This window comes from Papaver somniferum, unplaced genomic scaffold, assembly GCF_003573695.1.
Source record: "Papaver somniferum cultivar HN1 unplaced genomic scaffold, ASM357369v1 unplaced-scaffold_80, whole genome shotgun sequence".
In the NCBI taxonomy this organism is placed as follows: Eukaryota; Viridiplantae; Streptophyta; class Magnoliopsida; order Ranunculales; family Papaveraceae; genus Papaver; species Papaver somniferum.
In genome coordinates this window covers 1,541,864-1,563,992 of record NW_020650971.1, presented here as the reverse complement: position 1 = coordinate 1,563,992, position 22,129 = coordinate 1,541,864, and the positions used below count along the sequence as shown (strand labels likewise).

Sequence of the window (22,129 nt, the reverse complement as noted above, 5' to 3'; positions counted from 1 at the left end):
TAATAGACGATGTTTCGTGCCTAGGGAAAAACTTATTGAAAAAGGCAGATGTAAGTTGTTCATATGTCTCAATTGACTCGGAGTCCAAACTATATAGCCACGACTTGGACTTATCTTTCAGGGAAAATGGGAATAACCTAAGTTTCAAAGCATCATCATCTAAGCCTCTAATTCTTAGAGTACTACAAATTTCCTCAAAATCCCTAACATGGTAATAGAGGTTTTCATTTTCTTTCCCTAAAAATATTGGGAGCATCTGTAAGGTCCCAGGTTTCAGTTCATAGGGTGCCTCCGTTTCAGATAACTTAATACACGAAGGACGAGTAGTCCTAGTTGGATTCAACAAAGCTTTGAACGTTGCCATTTCTGGCGTTATCTGAGCAACAGGGATTCTCTCCCCAGTTAAAGGACGTTCAAAAACAGACTCTTCAAAAGTCAAACTTTCTAGATTAAGGTAATCGAGATGCTTCGAACTACTAGGTTTCTCTTTAACAAATCTACCTAGTGCGTCTCTTTTACGTTCAGGCATACAATAAAATTTTCTAAATTGGAAGGGTAAGCAAACACAGATCAAGGCCGACTCAACTAAATCAAACCTATTAATTTCTAGCAAACAAAAAGCATGATGGCTCCACTTAGATTGTTTCTAGACCAGCTTCTAATCCTTCGAACGGGAATTCTTTACAATTTAAGCAAAAACCGCTTTGGAATCAATCCGAGTTAACGTAAGTTGAATAGAGGCGAAGGAAGCTCGGTGGATATTTGATACCCAAGGCCTCACCGGTATTACAAGGCGGCGCAGTCACGCATTCAACTTACAGAAACCATCAAGAACTTCGAAGTATGCTTAAGAGAGTAACCAATATTTTTCGAATGACTTTCCTGTTGAGCTCGTTACCCTATCGGTCTCGTTCTAGTCAAAATTTTAGGCTTAGGTTCGCGTAGGTTACGTGTTCCTAAAGCGGGAAAGAAGAGAACGATGATGAAATCCGAACCCTTATCTTGTATGGCCAGGCCTTGCCCTTTACTAGAAAAATAAATGTCCGTATTCAGTCCTCAACATATATGCATACGAAGGAGTCCAGTAATTCGATGACAGGGGATTCGCGAGTGATTAAAATCTTACCTCCCGTTCCAGACGGGGGATGAATCGGTTGTAGTCGACTCGGGCCACTGACTCCGATGTCTAGTGTACGAACTCAAGGTGCAGAGACAACATCGTAATTGTCCTCCTTCTCTGCAAACAGTTTATATTTAAATTACCCTTCCGTAGGGTAATAAAAAATAATAATGTCCCAAAGTCCAAAAGTCCAAAAAGTAAAGAAAAATTACAAAAATAATAAACCCTAATACAGTTTTTTTTTTCTAAAAGAAAATAAACAAACCCTAAACTAAAATTGTCTGAAATAAAATTGTCTTCTTTTCTGTTCTTTTTGCTTTAATCTTTAGCTCCAAGTCTTTATGAAATCACCAAACTCTTTGGCTCAATTTTCTTTATGATCCAGAACCTGTAGACACAAGATAAATACCCAAAAACATAAAAAAGAACAAGAATAATAAAATAAAATAAATCTAAAACCCTAAAAACAAGTCCGCGTCGGCGGCGCCAAAAATTGATGTGTTTTGTAGAGAGTGGTAAAAAGAGTGTCGTTTCTCAGACTTGTGAAGGATTTTTTTTAGACTTCAATTCAAAACTAAAATAGAAAACACAATAAAAATTATAGAAAACTTAAACAAAGATGATATCAATATTAAAAAAAACACTGAGGCTAAGATTCCACTATTTTCCAAGTTCAAAGTGATTAAACCAATACTTATATTTATGCAATTTTCTCGTTTAATTTGATTCTAGAATATTGCAACAAGTAGATTTTCAAAAGTAGTAATTGTAAATACCAAGTATGAAGCATCAAAAGTCGTAAAACTAAGCATACTCCATCAAAATAAATCACAATCACTCAAATAAAAATCATATTCAATAATAGTTTAAGGCAAATAATCATATAATTATTGCAAATAAAAAGATAAAATAGAATATACCACTTTTTGTTGGAAAAATAGCTTCCTCTATCGCCTCAGAAATGGGGTTTAACTCCTCGTATTAACCACTTGCTCAAAATACATGTTTGTTGATCAAAAGTTGATTAAAAAGAAGAGAAGGTATAAAACAGCGTGTTTGTAATGGATATAATTGTTACGAACCACTGTTACAAAGTACCCTAACACAGAACTGTTGCGAACTCTGAATAATTGTTACATAAATTGTGACAAAGTGATTGAATTTTGAAAGAAAAGGCCACGGATTCTGCGACTGTCTTTTACTGCTGTTCTGTGTTCTTTTTCTTCCTCTCGCCTGTATCTCTGCAACTTGGTGTTTTTGTGCTCTATTATGTTTTAAACTTCCCCAAAGTGTATGTAAGTCTTCTATGAGCTATACCAACTCCTTTTATAGCCCACAGGTCGATAATAACTCCAAATCTTCGCCTTTTTCTTTCTTTCCTTACAACAAAATCCTCGGTATTTTTTTCTTTTTTCTTTTGGTACGTCTCTAAAAGAGTCTGATTGGTACAAACACTTCTAAACCTGGTAGTAAATCCCACAACAGGATATTCTCTACCTTTTTACACGTAAACTCCAAAAATAGAACCATATCCGAGACTTTTTCTTCTCCCCAGTTTTCTTTCACGCAACTTCCTTTCTCATCCAAACTCTTCCCAAATAGCAGAATATAATCCCAGTAGTTAATACACTCTCCCAAGTTTCACGTAATTTACCAAGCCAACAAAATAAACCCGATATACTTTCACTTTCTCTAATGGCCTGATTCGCCTAGATATGCATGGAAACTTGTTTTTCTGCGTATCTAAATCCTATACCATCCCTGTTTGACCAGACCAGGCCCAACAACCCATATAAACAAATAAAACCTGATAAAATGTCGTCAAAATCGATTCAGGAAGTTATGCAGAAGTTCGCAGGTGGAAGACGTGTTTTCCCGCCAAAACTGTGATGAAGATGGGAAGCCCCCTAACCAGAATAGGGTGCCATTATCCATGGGGTGTAAATAGCAGGTATGGGGTGCAAGTACCGGTGAGGTGCCCCTTATCAACTGAGTGCCCCTTATCCAAACTGAGAGTCCGCATAGTAATTTTCTCCCACGAGCGCAAATATCACTTTTCGAGCCAATTTTTCTACGCATGTTTATTTCTCCAAAAACACCTACAAAGACACAAAAAGCCATAATAAATACAAAATCTTGCACTAACAATATATACAATTGAGATTATATCAGACACAAAAACGTGTCTATCACGACCCTATAAGTAGCAGTTACAAATATTAACCGCCGACAAGATCTTCAACCTAAGAGCTTTCCGACTAAACCTAGCTATGAAATGTCCGCAAGGCCGTGGAACAAACACCTTGCCGGCTAAATAACTGCAAATTCAGAATTTTGATTTTTCTGACCTAATTTGACATGCAACCATGAAATTGAAGTACTAGATTGAGTTTAAGTAGGCCATTACTTTCTCAATCGCATCATTTCTCCTTTTTCAGCAGCTTTGATTTCTTCTTCTTCGACCGCTTATTTCTTCTCTTTCTTTTGAACTAACAAAGCAATTCCAGTTGTATTCGTTGGGTTTTCTATTTGTGTTTTTCGTATGACTAGGTTTCGGCCGTGGTGGCTCCATGTTTGAAGATTAATCAGAATTGTCGAATCGACAATTACACCGAATTAATCGACGAGTTTTGATGGTGGTGTGATGGAGAGCCGGTATGGTTGTGGAGGAGAAGAAGAAGAGAAGAAGGAAGATAAAATGAAAAGAATAAAACTGATTTAGGGTAATTAGAATTATAAAGGATAAGGCTAGTATCGTAGCTTCACCCATATTTGTCCCCCCTTAATAAAGACACTCTATCCATATAAATCCGGGTATACACCATCTCACTATGTTCGAAAGCATCTCAATATCTCATTAATTGCGGCTCCAAGACAATCAAATCAAATTTGTTCTTCTCTTTCTCTAAAGAGACAAGTCAGCTACGTTAATTGACGGGGTTCTATCTTCCTGCTTTTGCCAGTGGTGGGTCTGCATTCAGCTGGATAACGGTCTTAGGGCCCATGTTTTAAGGAAACCAAGACTACACATGGTATTAAACGGCAAGACTATATGAATACTGAAGCGCTGGACCTGTGGATAAATCAAAGAAGATCCACCAACAAAAGTAGGCCGTAACCACACAGTAATTAGGTCACAACTAACAAGGATTGCTAGATATAGTAAACTTTTTTAGAATGAATTTTCTTTTGAATTTCCTCAAGTGATAACAAACTGTTTTACAGCAATAAACTTCTTAAGTTGAGTTTGTAAATAACCGGATTTGAGAACGAGGAGAGGAAGCACAGGAATAGGGGCTCCCGGATATGTAGGGCCTGAGCCATCATCCATGGCGACGTGGTTTTTAGGGACGCCCGATAGTAGGAAATAGTTATTACATGGAAAAACCATTGTAAAGTACAGTTGTACGGTTGATATCAGTGATTCTTGGTAAACCGTCTAGTTAGACTGGACCAATACCGGTCCTTCACATGGAATGGGCTCTGCCATCACTTTTTGATGGGGCACATTGAAAAATGTGAGGGAATGGTTTTCATTTTGTCTAACTAGGTGGTTTATAAACTTTATACATAATTTTTGGGTTGATATTAGTAGTCCTGTAAAATAGGGTACGGAAATACATATCTAAGACGTACCAATATCAAGCTTTGCCTATAAAAACGAGTTGGGCATTCAAAAATGTGTATAGCACTTTAGAAGGTTGTATCGTGTACTCTCAACTTGGACTAGTTCCTGTAACTTTTACCATTTTGAGGCATTAGAGCGACTGCAATGGTACGACTAAACTCAAAGATCAAAGACCAAAAAAAAAGACTAAATATGAGTTTAATCTGTACTGTGACGTTATGGGGAGGCGACCAAATTTGGTCGCGCGTAAAACAATTTTACGCATGAAGACGGGCGGATTTCTTAGTTACGTTTCATTTCTGCGCGGAATTATAAATTACGTTTGAAACGGGCGTAAATATAAATCACGTTTGTTATCGAGCGTAAATATAAATTACGTTTGGTAAGGGGCGGAATCTTAAATTCCGCCCGTTGATCAGACGGATTCCAAATGACCGCTCGAAGAAACGTAAAACTAAATTCCGCCCGAGTTAAACACGGTCACACAGCACGTGTGAGATCAGACGGGCGAACATCTGGTGTCCGCGTGATGAATTGTACGGACGGACATCTTCTGTCCGCGTGATGAATTTGTCAGGCGTAAAATACTATTACGCCTGAGACGGGCGTAACCAAAATTTCCGTCCCACTGTTTTCATTAGGGTTCAGGGTTATGGCGTACTCTTCCTGTCCGTCTGATCAAATCGGGCGTAATCTTAATGAACCGCCCCTTCCACCAATACCGCCTCTCCTTCCCAACCACAACCCATCTCTTCTACACGAGCCTTCTTCTTCTCAGTTCATATTCTTCCACAGTTCATATTCTTACACAGTTCATATTCTTCTTTGCTTCACCGCTCCTCTTCAGTTCATATTCTTCTTCTCCATTCCCATCTACCAACCGTACAAATACCCTAAAAACTCCACAAAAACCCTAAAAACTCCATTATAAGGTATGTATTTTCTACTTTCTTTATTCAATTTGTGTAATAATAATATCATGTATTGTATTGTATTGTATTGTAATTTTTACGTTGAAAATTGAATCAGACTTTATTACTAATTGGATATTCATATTGGGTTAATCAAATCTTATTAAAATTGGGTTAATCACATCTTAATCCAATAGTATGTTAATGTTAATGTTATTACTTTTGTTACTGTTTCGTAATTTAATTTAATTTTTTGTTTTATTTATAGTTATTAATAATTGGATAATTATTTTTGTTAATTTAGTTACGTGATTTAATTTATATATTTTTTTTGTTAATTTAATTTCGTAATTTATTTTTTTTTTGTTAATTAGTTATTATAGTTAATTGGATAATTATTTTTTTAATTTAGTTACGTGATTTAATTTAATTTATCTTTTTGTTAATTTAGTTTCGTATTTTTAATTGAATTTTTTTGTTATTAAATAAGTTATAAATATCGTTATTGGATAATTATTTTTTTTTATTGTTTGGAATTTTGATGTTGAAATTTTGTTCGGTTAATTTATGTCTATTATGGTTCGTGGATTGGTCTTTTAATTATGAAATTGTATTTAACATGTTTGTGCGTAGAATGAACAAGTTTATATCGAGGTTTAGTGGTCGCAAAGACCAACAAGAGACAAAATCTACCGAACTGATTACAACTTAATCTCTACCGGTCAAATTGAGGAGTTCGACGTCCCCGGGTTAGGGAGGTTTCCTATAGTGGAAGATGATAAGCCGCACGCTACTGAAGACATTACATTTTCAGACGCACCAACATCTAAGTTTAAACATCGTGGATGTCTGGCATCGGTAATTCATTATTATAAATTTATTTCAATACATTGTCCTAGAGTTAAATATTTGATTGAAAAAGCGGGGTGGGAAAAATTGTTGAACATAGAGTGTAGCGTTACCCAACATGCCGTTGTTGATTATATTGTTGAGAGGTTTTGGGATACAACCAACACGTTCCATTTTCCATTGGTGAGATGGGGTTCACGCCATTAGATTGGGTCATGTTAACTGGACTGAGTATCGGTGATGGTTATGTAGTTCCGTATGATTCGAGCCTATACCAATTTGACTATGTCCGTGAGAAGATTTTTCCGGATATCACACAGGGAACAAGAGGCGCGTCGTGGATATCAAACTCAATTACAATTACATATTTAAGCTCATACTTCAAAGAAGATAAGTTGGTGGCGGCTAATGAAGATTCTCTCCTCGCCCATAGAATAGCAATTGCCTTTTTTATGTATGTTTTGGGTCAATTTTTCTTTCCTAATGCAAAGAACTATATTGATGCTGGATGGTTAGCTGCTTTCGAAGAAATTGATAAAATACAAGACCTTGACTGGGGGGGTAGTGCCTTTTCGAGATTGTATGCAGGTCTCCGACAAGCTTGTAGGAAACAACAGAAGGCACTAAGCGGGCCCTTCCAAATATTAGAGGTATTTTGGTAATCGATTTTATTTTAATTTTCAACGTAAAGTATATTTTCATTTAAGTTTATTTCCTTGGATATATTAATTTGATTCATTAATTTTATGGACTAGTTTTGGGGGTATGAATACCTAGGCATATGTCGACCAGACATCTCAATGACCGGTAATGAACAGAAATGGCCTGTAATTTCCAGATGGAATGGAAGGAGGTGTCAGAATGATATTATTCGTTGTAGGATTTTACTGAATCAGCTGACGATTGACCAAGTGACATGGCACCCATGGGAATCATACACCGACGTCCTCAGTTCTGAGATGGGAAAGTCTGCTAGGAAGCTGTCGGACTCGAGATGGATATTTTCTTGGAATGGCGTTGTGAGTTAGACATGATTTTTTATATTATATCATTAATATTAATCGTCAATAACATAGTTTTTTATTTTTCGTTATTTATCTAATTAATAACGTACTCACTACAATTATATTCCCTTTTTGGTTATACAGCATAATGTTTATTTAGGAGAAAGATGTTGGAGGCAAAACCATCCCTCGTTTGCTGTTCCCATGAACTACATGTAATTATTGGGCATTTGGGTGATGACCAAGCAAAACTCCTGCTAGCGGACGGTTTTGTTGATGCAACCGAGGTGGTGCAAGTTGTGCAGTATGAAGTATATTTAGAGTATTGGAAAAAGGTTACTAATTTCAGAAAATATGTGACACATCCTGATTGGGAGGTCCAAACATTTGGGTACAGCGGTGACTTCTATTCTACCGAACTTGGAAAACCAGATGAACATGTTCTTATTCCACCGCAACAACAATTATCGCCCGTAAGTGTTCGTTCAACTTTACATTGCTAATTCCAAAAAAAAAAAAATCTCATCTATCTCATTTTTTCATGACAGGGCGATAGTTATGCATTATTCCAAGAATATGCTGATTTTACTAAACAATTTCGAGATTTTACATTACGAGAAACGAAAGATAGGATGGAGTGTCTATTAGCGAAAGATGAACTTATAGGAAACCAGAATAATAAGATCACGGAATTGGAGTATCAACTGTCTCTTTTCCGAACGCCACACACCATCCAACCTTCCATTGGATTCGGCGCCTTTTCCCCCACATTGCCACCACAAGTGTGGAGTTCTATGAGTCAAGGATCATCTTCAACGTCCTCGGTCAGGCCCATTCCGAGAACGGCTTTTATCCCACCGCGATCGGCGCCTCCGGATACGGGAAATGTTTAGCCTGTGATGACTTTATATGGTTTAGCTTTGAATTTATTATGTTATTTATCTTTGTTATGTGTAGTCATACTAGACATTTATTATGTTATTTATCTTTGTTATGTGTAGTCAGCGAGTAGTCATTTCAATACTCAATCAAATTTCTATCAAATTTCAGCGAGTGGTTATTTGAATCCTTTATCAAATTTCAGAGCAGTAGTCATTTATAGGCAATCAAATTTCAGCGAGTAGTCATTTCAATAGGCAATCAAATTTCAGCGAGTAGTCAGTTCAATACTTTATCAAATTTCTATCAAATTTCAGCGAGTAGTTTGAATACTTTATCAAATTTCACCGACTAGTCATTTCAATACGACAAACACCTCACTACAAAATTTGTCAAATACTTTATGTTATTTTATTTATTAATCCTGATGGAAAATGGAAGCATGTGATCTCCGTCACTCACTCTATAAATACCAACACACCTCTTTTTACAATCACACACTTATTCTGATTCGGATAGAATATGGAAGCATATGAGAATACCGCTCACTATTGTTCTTCTGTTTCATCTTCTTCTTCTTCTTCTAATAGTAGTTTTTATTCCTCGGATGATGATTCAATAGCAATTATGCAAAATAACATGGCCGTTAGTATGGGAGTCCTTGTTACCAATTCTAAATGGCCTCAAACTCGTATCAAAATACCAAGAGATCGTGAGACTGGTGCTGAACTTCTGTGGAACGACTATTTTTCTCCGTATCCAAACCAACCACCTAATGTTTTTCGCAGAAGATTCAGGATGCGTCGACAATTGTTTAACAGAATAGTGGAAGGTGTTACAGCCGAAGACAGATATTTTGTGCAAAGGCCCGATGCGTGTGGAGTTTTAGGATTAAACCCTCATCAAAAAGTAACTGCAGCGGTGCGAATGTTAGCTTATGGATGTGCGGCAGATGCAATAGACGAGTACTTACGCATAGGCGAAACCACGGTGTTGGAAGCAACTCGGAGGTTCTGCAAGTCGATTGTCAATGTGTATGGGAAAGAATATTTGCGTGAACCTACGGCTGGTGATGTTGAGTTGTTGCTCAACCAAAACAAAGATAGAGGATTTCCAGGGATGATAGGTAGCCTAGATTGCATGCATTGGAAATGGGATAAATGTCCATCTGCCGAATCAGGGGCTTACACCGCGTATAAAGGGAGCGAAAGTATCGTGTTGGAGGCGGTGGTGTCGTATGATCTATGGTTTTGGCATGCATTTTTTGGTATGCCAGGCTCTAACAACGATATTAATGTGATGAACCGTTCATATGTTTTTCGAAGTCTGGTCACGGGAAAAGCACCACCGGTGAACTATGTGGTAAACGGTCATTCTTATGACATGCCGTATTATCTAGGTGATGGAATATATCCAGAAATTGCTACTATTATTATGGCGTTTAAACATCCGCTTGGTAGGAAAAAAGAGATATTTTCAGCGATGCAAGAGGGTGCAAGAAAAGACGTAGAGCGGGGATTTGGTGTACTTCAACAACAGTTTGGAATCATCAAACAACCTGCTAGAATGTGGAATCCAGATGTGCTTGCCTATATCATGAAAACGTGTATTATCTTACATAATATGATAGTCGAGGATGAGCGTCTACCCGGTGAATGGCCACATGTTTATGATCATCGTAGCAACCCGACACCGGTTAATATATTAAGAGGCAACAGTGAGGAGTTTTCCCAAATTAGAGCTGAGCAACGCCGACGTCATATGCGCAGCAAAGATAGGCATATTCGCTTGCGCGATGACTTAATCGAACATATATGGGCAGAATATGGGAATTAAAAGGTTGGAGACGAGGACAAAATATTGGAATTAAATGTTGTTTCCCATATGAAAAAATTATGTGATTTTATTTTAACGAATAATTTTATTGAAATGTATTAACTCTATTTCATATACTCATCACTTGGTAAATTAAAGTAAGATGTTACAAAATAAGTTAAAGTTGATTAAATTAAATGAAGATAAAATTAAATCCCAAATATTACATAATAATACGACTAATGACAAAATTAATACATATTAAAACGTAAATAAACTACTAAAACTATTATCACTTATTATTAGACTTAATACTTAAGGTTCGAACTATCCCGTTTTGACGATTATAATTGGCTCCTTTTGTCCCGTACTATTAAAGCCTTTCGAAGTTCGAAGTACTCCTTTTGTACATGATCCAATTTGGAAAGATCCATCATCATGATGCGAAATTCATCGTCTGCGACCTCCTTGGCTATTTTAGCCGCATGCTCAGCTTGTTTTTGTGCAAACTCGGCCTTTTTTTGTTCCATCTTGAATCTTGATTGTTCCCGGTAATGAGAATTGAAATTTTCTTGCTGTGTAATAATTATTCCCATCAATTCCTCTTGGCTGTTGGATTTCTCTCGCCCGGTTTTCTTCAGTCGTTTAGCTGCTTTTTTTCCCATCTGACGAAGGTATGTATTCTCTATGTCTCCTTTATCTGTGTCGTTACCGGACTCGACTTGAGTGCCATCTTCCTCGGTATTCACGCTACTATCCAAATCGTGCGTCGTATCAAAAACAAAAGTCGATCGACGATTATATTTTATATTTTCTATGACAATTGGGTAGCACTCTTCGTGCCTAAATTTTCTTCCATGATTGCATTCCTTAAACCGTTTGTTTACTTCTTCGAGCTGTTAATGTTTTTAAAAACAATTAGGTTCATGGGCATCTCAATATTAGAAAATAATTGTTTCAAAACAGAGAGAATACTCACGGTCATTTCCGGACCCCATCCCGTATGATATTCACCTTCCACTTCCGCCTGTTTTGCCGAAAACAACGCCACTTCTTTACTTATTCCCTGAAATCGTTTTTGCCAGGAACTCCAAGACCGCTCTGGTTTATCCGGTAAATGAGCTTCAATATCATCCTTGATACGAGTCCACAACGCAATCTCTGATTGATCGGCTCCAACGCCGGGATCTTGAGATATTGATAAATGAATTTTACACATCGTGACATCTTCGATTGTCGTAAAATTTGGACCTCTTGCTATTCGTGGTTTTGACATTAAAAACGATTCGATGAAAATTTTCAAAATGATTTGAAATATGGAAAACTATTTTTTCTTCCTGATACTATTTTTTTCTTGCCGAATACAAACGAATGATATGAAAATGTGAAAGGAATTCATCTGGTATATATAGGTATAAAATAAACCCGTTATTAACATTCAATTTCAAACGTTCGAAAGATATAAATATCTTACCAACGGTCAAAAATCTGCTACGCAATCTCCAACGCCAACGTTCGAAAAATTTATCATTCTAACGTTCGAAAATTTCATTTCATGTTTCATAATTTTGCTCAGGCGTAAAAAAAAAGTCCGTTTGAGAGGGGCGGAATTTTGGTGTCCGCCCCAGAGAGGCGGAATTTTGGTGTCCGCCCCAGACAGGCGAAAATTTGGTGTCCGCTCCAGACAGGCGGAAATTTGGTGTCCGCCTGGAAACGCGCGGAATTCTTCTGTCCGTCCCATCAGGCGTAAATTTATGTTACGCCCGCAACAAACGTAAATTTAAATTCCGCCCCACCAACATACGTAAATTTGGTTTACGCCCGTTAACAAGCGTACTTTAAATTTACGCCCAGCATCAAGCGTACTTTAAATTTACGCCCGACTATATTAGAATTTGGGATTTGGTCGCGACCATATTTGGTCTGGAATTTGATCTTTGGTCCAAATTTGATCTTTACTCCGTCCCACTGTGTTACGATCTCATCCCATAAATTTGGTTATACTCGCCCACTGTGGATGCTCTTAGAAGTATTAAATTTTCACTAGGAAACTAATCAAGTAATCAATTGGAGTATCAAAATATCAACAATTGCTATCAATTCATGTTAACAAGAATATATGCTAACAAGAATTTAGGATATGTTCTCTCGGCTTTTTAAGCCAAATTGGAAAGGCGACCGCATCTTTTTTTCCTAAAACGGAGAGAGTATTATTTTTCGAAAAATTATATAAAGTGAAACCCCTTTCCAGAATCCTCTCTATAAACGTTTTTTTCTAAATAATTATCCAAACCTAGCTTTTTCAAAATCTTCTTCTTCTTCAAATCTAGATTTACTAGGATTGAATTTGATATGTCATATTCTCCGAGTAATTTGGGTTTTTAATTGTTTAGTTTCTTACTTTCAATAAAAAATCACAACATTGAGATTCAGGTTTTAGATGTTATATATCATGGCTATTTTATGCCTTCAAATAGTTTCAAGTCTAATCGCCATTAGTGTGTTTTGTTATAGCCTTTGGGCTCCTTTATGGAAATCCGATGAGAGATTAAAGCATATTTTTGAAGAAGGTCTATTCTGATGTGACGATGATCAAGAGTTACATAAAAAATATAAATGGCTATTGGAACGGATTGTAATTATGAAGATTAGCACAAACTATTTCTAATGTAAAGGATTTTATCTTAACAAAGAAGAATTCTCTAAATGGTTGAAGAATAATTAAAATACCGTTACTTAGATTAGTCTTTTCCATTTTAATGGGTTTTATGTAGATCAAAAAAATTGAATTGTAAATTGGTTATATCATTGTACAATGTATAATGGTGAAACATGAAGGTGTACATATCTACCACTTCTGCTATATATAACAATCCAAACCTAAATTTGAATGAGCTAATCAAATACTACCTCCGTTTCTGAAAAAGTGATACTTTCACTTTTTTAATTTGGTCTATTTTTAGGCTAAAATGAAAAAAATGAAAGTAGCACTTTTTCAGGAACAAAGGGAGTAGTAGATAAATTCAGGGGTTTGTGGAACTCAAACCTATAAAAAAAAAATGAATGAAAATTAAAAAATCATGGGTCCCAGATACATTTTGAAGTTGGAATGAAGCACATTACAACCGAACGACTAGTCAAAGTCAAGTCAAAGGCGTGTGAGATCTTGATATAAATTCTGAATTTCAGATTATCGTCATGACTTCATTAACTCTCGAATTCCAGAAAAGAAAAGAAAAAAAAATACCTAACCCAGAAGAAAACCCAACAACAGGCGAAAAATTTCATTTCCTCTACAAATAATCTGAACCAGGTGGAGTTTATTAATCAAGATTGGAACTAGTAATTCAATCATGAATCCACATAAACGCTCCAGAAAAGAGGTAATTAATTTCATCATTTTTGCTAAATTTCATTTCCCATTTTGAAAATTTCAACAAAATATTTTTTTAAAATTTCGAATCGATTTGATATAAAAACGGCTAGATTATGTTGTTTTGGAGTTTTTCTGGTAAAACTGTAGTAGGATTTGATAGAACTTCACTGTTAATGGCAGGTTCTAGATTCTCTCTTCTTTTTTTTTACTTGAGATTTGTTTTTTTTTTCTTCTGGAATATCAAACTCAGATGTTATTTCTTTTTCTGGAATTCTGATAGATGGATTAAGAGAGACCTGAGAGGGATTTTTCACTTGTGAGACGACTATTTTTCACCCTGAGTTGGAATTAGATGCAGAAACTCATTGATTATATTTGGTGGATGATTTATAACTTCCATGTTTTAGATTCTGATATGCGGGTTTTTGTAGATTGTCTCTTGAAATTTCGAGGGCGGTGCATGCATATTTCGCAGAATACTTTCTGTCTTTGGTTTATGCATACCCGAGTGTTACCGGTTCTTGCACTGAAATTCTGTTTTGGATGTTTCTGTTTTTTACTTTGTGTTCAATTGCACCACTAAGTTTTTGTAGTTGGAATTGAACCTGCAGAATTCTGTTCATATTTGGTATGGATTTAGTTAAACTAGATACATGTGGATTCACAATTGCCAATTTTCTGAAGCAAGTGGTTTCGTTATTGTTTATGCTCTGGAAACTGTGGTTATGTTGTAGAATGCGGATGCATTTTGTTTGACTGTGATTATGTCTTTAGTAATTGAGTTTCCAAATTCATGTACCTGTAAATTGCCAAGTGATTTTGGATTTCTGATTTTAGATGGATTGTTAGTAGAGTCATTTTGTACTTGTTAGTATCTTGATTGATGAGACGACTAACTGGAGTTGGAATTGAATGCGGATACTCAATGTTTATATTTGGTGTGTGGTTTTTGATTTGCATGCTCTAGATTCAGTTATAAACGTTTTTGTAGTTGAGCTTTTTTGTTGTATCTTGCTATTCTGTATGTGAGCCGTGTACATAGATTTCACAGTTTACTTTCCGTATTTGTTAATGTCCACCTGAGTTTTTCCACTCCCTAAGCTGGAATTCTGATTTGGATGACATTTTGTTTTTCCTTTTACTGTTTGTTCAATTAGACAACTAATTAGAGTTGGAATTGAACCTGCAAAATCACTTTATAGTTGTTGAATGTTTGTATGCACTTGTCAAACCAGATACATTTAGGTCTCACCATTTCGGTTCTGTCAAAGCAATATGGATGAATCGTGCTGATGCGGTTGATGTAGTGTGGTTTGGCTGTCATGTTGTCAGTTATTTAGGTCCCAAATTCTAGATTTGGTATAACTTAATTAGATAAATTCTAAATTTTGAACACTCATTATTTAGGGATTTTAAAACAACTTTTAGTCCTGATTCACTCGCAGCCTACCAAGCTTAGCAAGTCGAATATAATTTGTGGACTGCTTTTTCCATGCATGCATCCCATGTGGAAGCCCTAACATATTGAATGCTTGGCATTGACCATAAAGGGTTGCTTTATTCAACAGATATCGGGATTCTGGTGTACACGAAAAAAGCAATCCACAAATCAGTTCTCTTAAATTCATGGCTAGTTTACCGAAAGATGAATCACTGAAAACAGCTTCTGTTGCTGTTAGTTTTCTGATGAATATGCTTCCTAGCTAGATTCAGTTTTGAGTGTGCATCGTGGGATTGAATCAATCTCTAGGCTCTGGCTCTGAGTTGTTGAAAATAAGATTGTATGTATCTTAGGGATCTATTTTTCTCCTAGCACAACGGCTCTCACCGCATTTCAAGAATGTTATTTTGTTGAATCTTGAAGGTCAAGGGGATCAACAATCTCTCACACCACCTCCCAAGTTCTGTATTATCTAGGAACCCCGGAATAAATACCAAACAGATGTAGACAAAGGAACATTCATAAGAAGATGCATGTTTTCTTCATGTTGCTGTTTGCATAGACTGTAACATCCATCTAAATCAGGAAAATTGAAGAGAGCTTACACTAACCAATTGCTTATACAACATTCAGATTAACTTTGGCACTATTTGCAGATTCGATGTTCCCTTGTACACATTTTCTGGTTGATTTGTTTTCCACCTATTGCTATTATGAGTGCCATTCCCTTTGTTTGGTTGAAAACCAGCCATTCCCTTGGAACGCGCGAGAGCAGTACCAAGATGGGTGACTGAAGTCCTCGTTTTTCCTTTCTAACCTACCCCATCTTGTTTGGACTAAAGCCTTAGAAGAAGCTATTATGAGTTCCATTCACTTGGACATTAGAGAATTCTCCCCATCTCCAGTTAACCTTGACTTGATATCTTACTCATCATATTGGAATTCTCATTTGAATCTGAATAGATTTACCAACCTCCCAGAGCAATATGGTTTACTTGTGCTGATGCCATTGATGCAACATGGTTTAACTGTGTTTATGCCATCAGCCATTGGGTTTCAAATCCTTTTATCTGTGGTGCTTGGGTATTCTTGTTTTGTGGTGATCGTTCGATTGTGCTTATGCTTATAGTTGATTTCAGCAATGTTAACCTTAAACTATACTACCGTTGATTTTGAATTAATACATTTATGATTCAGTTTATTTTAATGTGATCTCTTAGTTTTTAGTATGAGTATGTGACTAACACTAAATATTGTATGATGATTATATGATCAGTCTGAAGTCGAGACGAATCTTCCGAGGAAACTTAGGGAAAGACGCAGTACAGCTGTTTCCAGCGGAAAACTTGCCAAAGAAAATCCAATACCAGACGATACGCTATTGTCTGCATTGAAGGCTAAATTGAAACCAGGATTGGGCGATACAGTTAAGGCTGATGCGAAAGCAAAACCAGTATCTGAAATTATGACGAAGACTGACATGAAAGCAAAACCAGCATCAGATGATTCGAAGAAGGCTGATGTTTTTGCAACAAAATTACGTTCTTTTTGGAAAGAAACGGTAGATGGATTAAAGGAAGAACTTAAAGAGAAGGAGCTGGAACTTGTGTTGCTTGAAAATATTTCGACCAAACAGAAACTGAAATACTGTATTGATCTACTTGCTGTACGGGTAAGTGAGTCGTTATTTGAGTCTTTCGTGGCTGATTATGAGGATTATGCTCGTAATGACATAGAGGAATTAACTGTAAGAATGGTAAACAAGCAGCTTGAGTTTACTCATCTCGAAAATGATATAAAGCGCCTGAACGAAACAAGAACGTCACTCTTAGATGTTACAAGAAAAGAGAAGCAAGAACTTGAGCAATTATGTAAAAGAGAGGCAGATAAAGATGCTGAACTACATAAAGATACCGAAATACTGAGAAAACAGAAGATTGAACTGGTAACTGATATTTATTCACTTGACCAAGAGAAGACTGCACTCAGCATGGAAAAGACTAAACTCGCAAGTCATGTTGCAGTTCTCATTAAACAGGAATCGGAGATGGGAATTGGAATTGATTCGTTGAGCAAAAAGAAAAATAAACTGGAAGGTGATACTGAATTACTGAACAAACTAAAGACGAACCTGGATAGTTATATTGAAGATCTTAACAAGGAGAAGTCTAAATTGGGAGACGATATTTGTATGCTCAAGAAAGAAAAGAAAATACTTGAAAACGAGAAAATTGAATTGGGAATTGATCCTGGGTTATTCATCAAGGAGAATGATACACTAAGAAGTGATATTTGTTCTCTTAAGAAAGAGAAGAATACCTTGGTAAATGATATTGAGTCACTTAAAAATGACAAGGTGAAGTTGGGAATTGATCGACAGGTAATCGACAAGGTGAAGGGTAAACTGGTTAGACTCAACAAGGAGAAGGAGAAACTGGGAGGTGACATTGAAGTACTTAACAAAGAAAAGTCTGCACTGCAAAGTGATATTTGTCTGCTCAGTGAACAGAAGACTAAATTAGAAGCTGACAGTGAGTTATTTAATAATGAGAAGGATAAACTGGGACGTGGCATTGAAATACTGAACAAAGAAAAGTCTGCAGTGCAGAGTGATATTTGTTCGCTAGACGAAAAGAAGGCTCTTTTGGAAATTGAAATTAAATCGCTGAACATGGAGAAGACGAACTTGGGAAGTGATACCGAGTTACTCAATAAGGAGAAGACGAAATTGCAAACCCATTTTGAACTTCTCCACAAAGAAAAATCTACAGTACAAGGTCAAATTTGTTCACTCAATGTAAAGAAGACTACTCTGGAAAGTGAAATTGAATCGCTTAGCAGTAAGAAGACTAACTTGGGAAATGAGACTGAGTTTCTCAACAAGGAGAAGTCGAAATTGCGAAGTGAGTTTGAATTTCTCACCAAAGAAAAGTCTGAAGTACAAGGTGATATTTCTTTGCTCGATGAAAAAAAGACTACCCTGGAAAGTGACATTGGATCACTTGGCAGTGACAAGACTAAGTTGGAATGTGATACTGAGTCACTCAAAGAGGAGAAAAAAAAATTGCAAAGTGATTTTGAATCTCTCAACAAAGAAAAGAATAAGGTAGAAAGTGATATTTGTTTGCTCAATAAAAGGAAGACTACCTTGGAAAGTGAAGTTAGATCACTCAACAGTTTGAAGAATAAATTGGGAACTGAAACTCAGTTTCTCAACAAGGAGAAGATGGAACTTCGACGTGATTTCGAATTTCTCAACCAAGAGAAAACTACACTAGGATGGATGTTGTGCAATTCAAGAAAGGAAAGTCAGAAGTCGAAACTGATCTTGAATTCCTCCGAGATGAGAAGAATAAGCTGCATGGTGATATCCATTCTCTTAACAAAGAGAAGGATAAACTGATAACTTATTTTGAACTCACCACCAGAAAGAAGGATAAGTTGAAAAAGGATACTGAACTTCTGAACGAGGAGAAAGAAAAATTGCAATCTGATATTGAATATCTCAATGAAGAGAAGGAAGAATTTATTCGTTCCGTGACTTCTGATGTTAATGAATCTTTCTATGAACGTGAGAAAAAACTTGCTGAGAATGAAAAAATGCTGATAGAGCTTAAAGAGATGAACCAAACATTGGCTGCCAAGGAACATGTTTATACTGAAGAACTTCAGGAAGCTCGCCAAGAATTTATCAAGGTATATATCTGTCCGTCTAAATGTTTTTATTTCCGATTTTTTTTTCTTCTATTTGAGCATTAGGTTGATTTAAGCATAAGATTTTGATTGATGTAAATGTATGTGATTACTATAGATAATGGCGCCAGAAAAGGCAAATACCAGACATACAGGGATTGGAGTCAAGACAATGAGAAAGGGAGGACCAGTGCTTTGGAATTTTAAAGAGGGAAAGAGAGCCTTGCTGAAAGAAGTAATTAGATTTCATTTTAACCGTACAGATAAGTAAAACTACATCAGCCTAGTTTTCGTCTGTTAAATCATGCCAAGGAATTTTCAGCTGGACATTATGAATGTGATAATGGGCTTCATGGCTGCTTCCTCCAGTTTTCTGGACATGAATGAAGAAGACAGTAGAGATGTTGTTGTTGTTGAATGAAGACAGTAGAGATGTTATCGGATGGCTCTCCGTGTAAAGCTAGAAGTGTAAAGGTTAAGCAATTTGATTGTAAAAGCTGTTACCGTAGCTACATTTTTAAGAAAAGTTAATTCTTCATTTGTTATGCGGGGAGCTAGTCATTACCTCATGCAGATGATGATATATGTATATTCCCCAATTTTACTATCATTCAGAAAACCTTGTTCAAATTCTTTGGATCTCTGTGAACTCACCTGCAAGATAGTCATAATGCTTCTGCAGCCTATCCTAAGTTTTTCTTGAATCATATTATTATACACATTGTTTCAGCATTTGTCTTGTACTAATGACAGTTGAGCACCCAGGTCATCAAGGACGATGACAGTTGGAGGCTTGTGTACTGTAGATACAATGTAGCTGGATAGCACAATCACGTGCATGGGCTCCAACCCAAAGAAGTCGTCCGTCAAAGGAATGTTTTAGGCGACTTCTGGTGATATTCTTCACTGCGGCAGAGTTCTTTTTTCTTTCTTCCTTTGGCATTTTCTCACCATATAACCCATATGTATATGCCATGGGCCATGGTTGTTGGTTGATATGATTGTTGGTTGATGTGATATGTTGTTTATCTGAGGAGCCATGTTGTGTGGAAATGTGTTTTTTGTATGACAAAGGAGCTAACAGGTCCCTTCTAGGCTTCTGCTGCAAGATAGGAAGCATATTTTTCATTTTAACTGGCTGATGATAAAATGAATAAAGGATTCTATGTTTCCACTGCATATAAGGCTTTGAAAACAGAAACGATGAACTTACGGAATTTTTGTCCCGACACAAAATCCCGAATGTGCCAAATTTTGGTGGGGCCCAGACCCACCCCCATTTTCTCCAACATACCTTCAAGGACTGTGTGTGTTGGTACTATGGGTGAGCATGGGCCGGTATGGACCGGATTTTACCTCATCCGCATCCAATCCAATGCATTACGGATTTCAAATTTGGCATCCGCATCCGATCCATATCCATCAAATTTGCATTCAATGGATGCACGAATGGATGGATTGGATGCGGATAATCCAATGGATTTGTTTTAGTTAAAATATATAGTAAAGAAAATAAAGCCAACACAAATGACTCCTTAGAAAATCTACATATCATATATATGTATACAAATATAAAAATACTGTGTAAAACACCACAAGCAAACACCTTAAAAATTTATAAATGATCCATAATATTTTCTAGAACTATATAAGTGCCTTTAATTTAACGGATATGGATGTCCAACGGATTTTCAAGGTTACATCCGGGCCCGATCCATAATCCTTTAGATTCCAAAAATTACATCCGCATCCAAACCATTAACAAACGGTCCGGGCGTCCATCCGTGAAAGAACGGTCGGTCTAGGTTAAATCCGCAGATTACGGGTCAAATACTCACCCCTAATTGGGACGCAGCCGGGGACAAATATTCGTCATATTTTGACTGTTTGGCTCTCTTTTTTTTGTTCAACTTTTTAGAAAGAGAAACTTTAGAAACGAAATTCCAAACATAAAAGAGTAATTTGGAGGAGGATTTTTCCAATTTTTATCGATCTTAATACGAGAGCTACCGAAAATACTAATAACATGCATGGTTATACTTGAAATTATAAAATATTGTTAAAGTCCACGGGCATCCAACTCAAAACCAATTGACAATGAGTGTAACGGCCCTTCCATATTATATTTAAATTAATTATGAGGAATCTAGCGAAATGGGATTATTGTCCTTTCACACGCCCCCTCACGTGTAAGGCCAGTCATTCGACCTCACACGTGGACCTACGTACGAGTGACCGGTCAATCGATAGCAGGTATACAAGTGACTAAATCGGTACACATTAGCCACTCGGCCTACACCCCGAGTGTACAAGTAACAAAATCGGTCAAAGGTTACACACTTCGACCAGTAACTCGTCCTACACCCGGCGTACAACAGGTCTGGGTTTGGGGCTTAGCTCTGATACCATGTTAAAGTGTATGGGCATCCAAGTTAAAACTAATTGGCATTGAGTGGAGCGGCCCTTCCATATTATATTTTAAGTTCATTATGAAGAAAGTAGTGATACAGGACTATTATTCTTTCACACCCTCCCTCACGTGTAAGGCCAGTCCTTCGGCCTAACACGTGGACCTACGCACGCGTGGGTCATGGGTGTGAAGGGGACATTCGGTCATCGTCCACTCCACGTACAAGTCATACGATTGACCAGTCATTCGGTCACGATGCACATGTGACCAGTCATTCGGTCACATTGGCCACTAATTCGTCCTACACCACGCGTGCATGCCTACCTTTGATACCACATGTTAAAATTTGTAGGCATCCAACTCAAAACCAATTGGTCATGAGTGGAGTCCCCTTCCATATTAAATTTTAAGTTCATTATGCGGAAACTAGTGATGTGAGACTATTGTCCTTTCACAAATATAAAGGAAGGATGGAAAATAAAGCTATAAATCCAACCAGGAAAAAGGTCCTAATAAAACATGTGACTTCCACCATGGTAAACTATCGGATGAGCACCTCCAAAATCCCAAAAAACTACTATGGAAGAAATGAATAGAATCCAAAGGGATTTCTTATGGAAAAGGAGGAAATAAAACCAAAATAAATCTATTTAAATGCTTGGAAAGAAGTCTATAAATCCTAGAGGAAGGTGGTCTAGGTTTCATAAATGCGGAAGAGTTAATAGTGCTATCATATCTAAAATAAGTTGGAGAATGTTGAAACAACTCAACACTTTAGGAGCTCAAGTAATGCAGGCAAAATATTTTGAAAAAAAGGACATAATGCATATGTCAGTTTTACCTAAACCAATTAACTCTTGCGTATGAAAAGTCATCCTATTAGAAATTGCCAATATCCAAAAATATGGTAAATGGAAGATTGTTTGCAGATATATAATAAACATTTAGAAAGATAATTGGGTAATTGGTCTAGATGATCATATCATCAACCCCAACAATTGCC

At 36.7% G+C, this 22,129-nt stretch overlaps 1 protein-coding gene across 1 annotated transcript; it reads left to right on the top strand.

Annotated features, from left to right (window-relative positions):
- The first annotated feature begins 13,424 nt into the window (after window positions 1-13,424).
- Window positions 13,425-19,348, top strand: LOC113345047 (myosin-J heavy chain-like). The gene is made up of 3 exons (XM_026588911.1): window positions 13,425-13,589; window positions 16,300-18,719; window positions 18,835-19,348. The coding sequence occupies exons 1-2, from the start codon at window positions 13,560-13,562 to the stop codon at window positions 18,424-18,426; spliced, it is 2,157 nt and encodes a 718-aa protein (XP_026444696.1). The 5' UTR covers window positions 13,425-13,559; the 3' UTR covers window positions 18,427-18,719; window positions 18,835-19,348.
- Window positions 19,349-22,129: the final 2,781 nt, after the last annotated feature.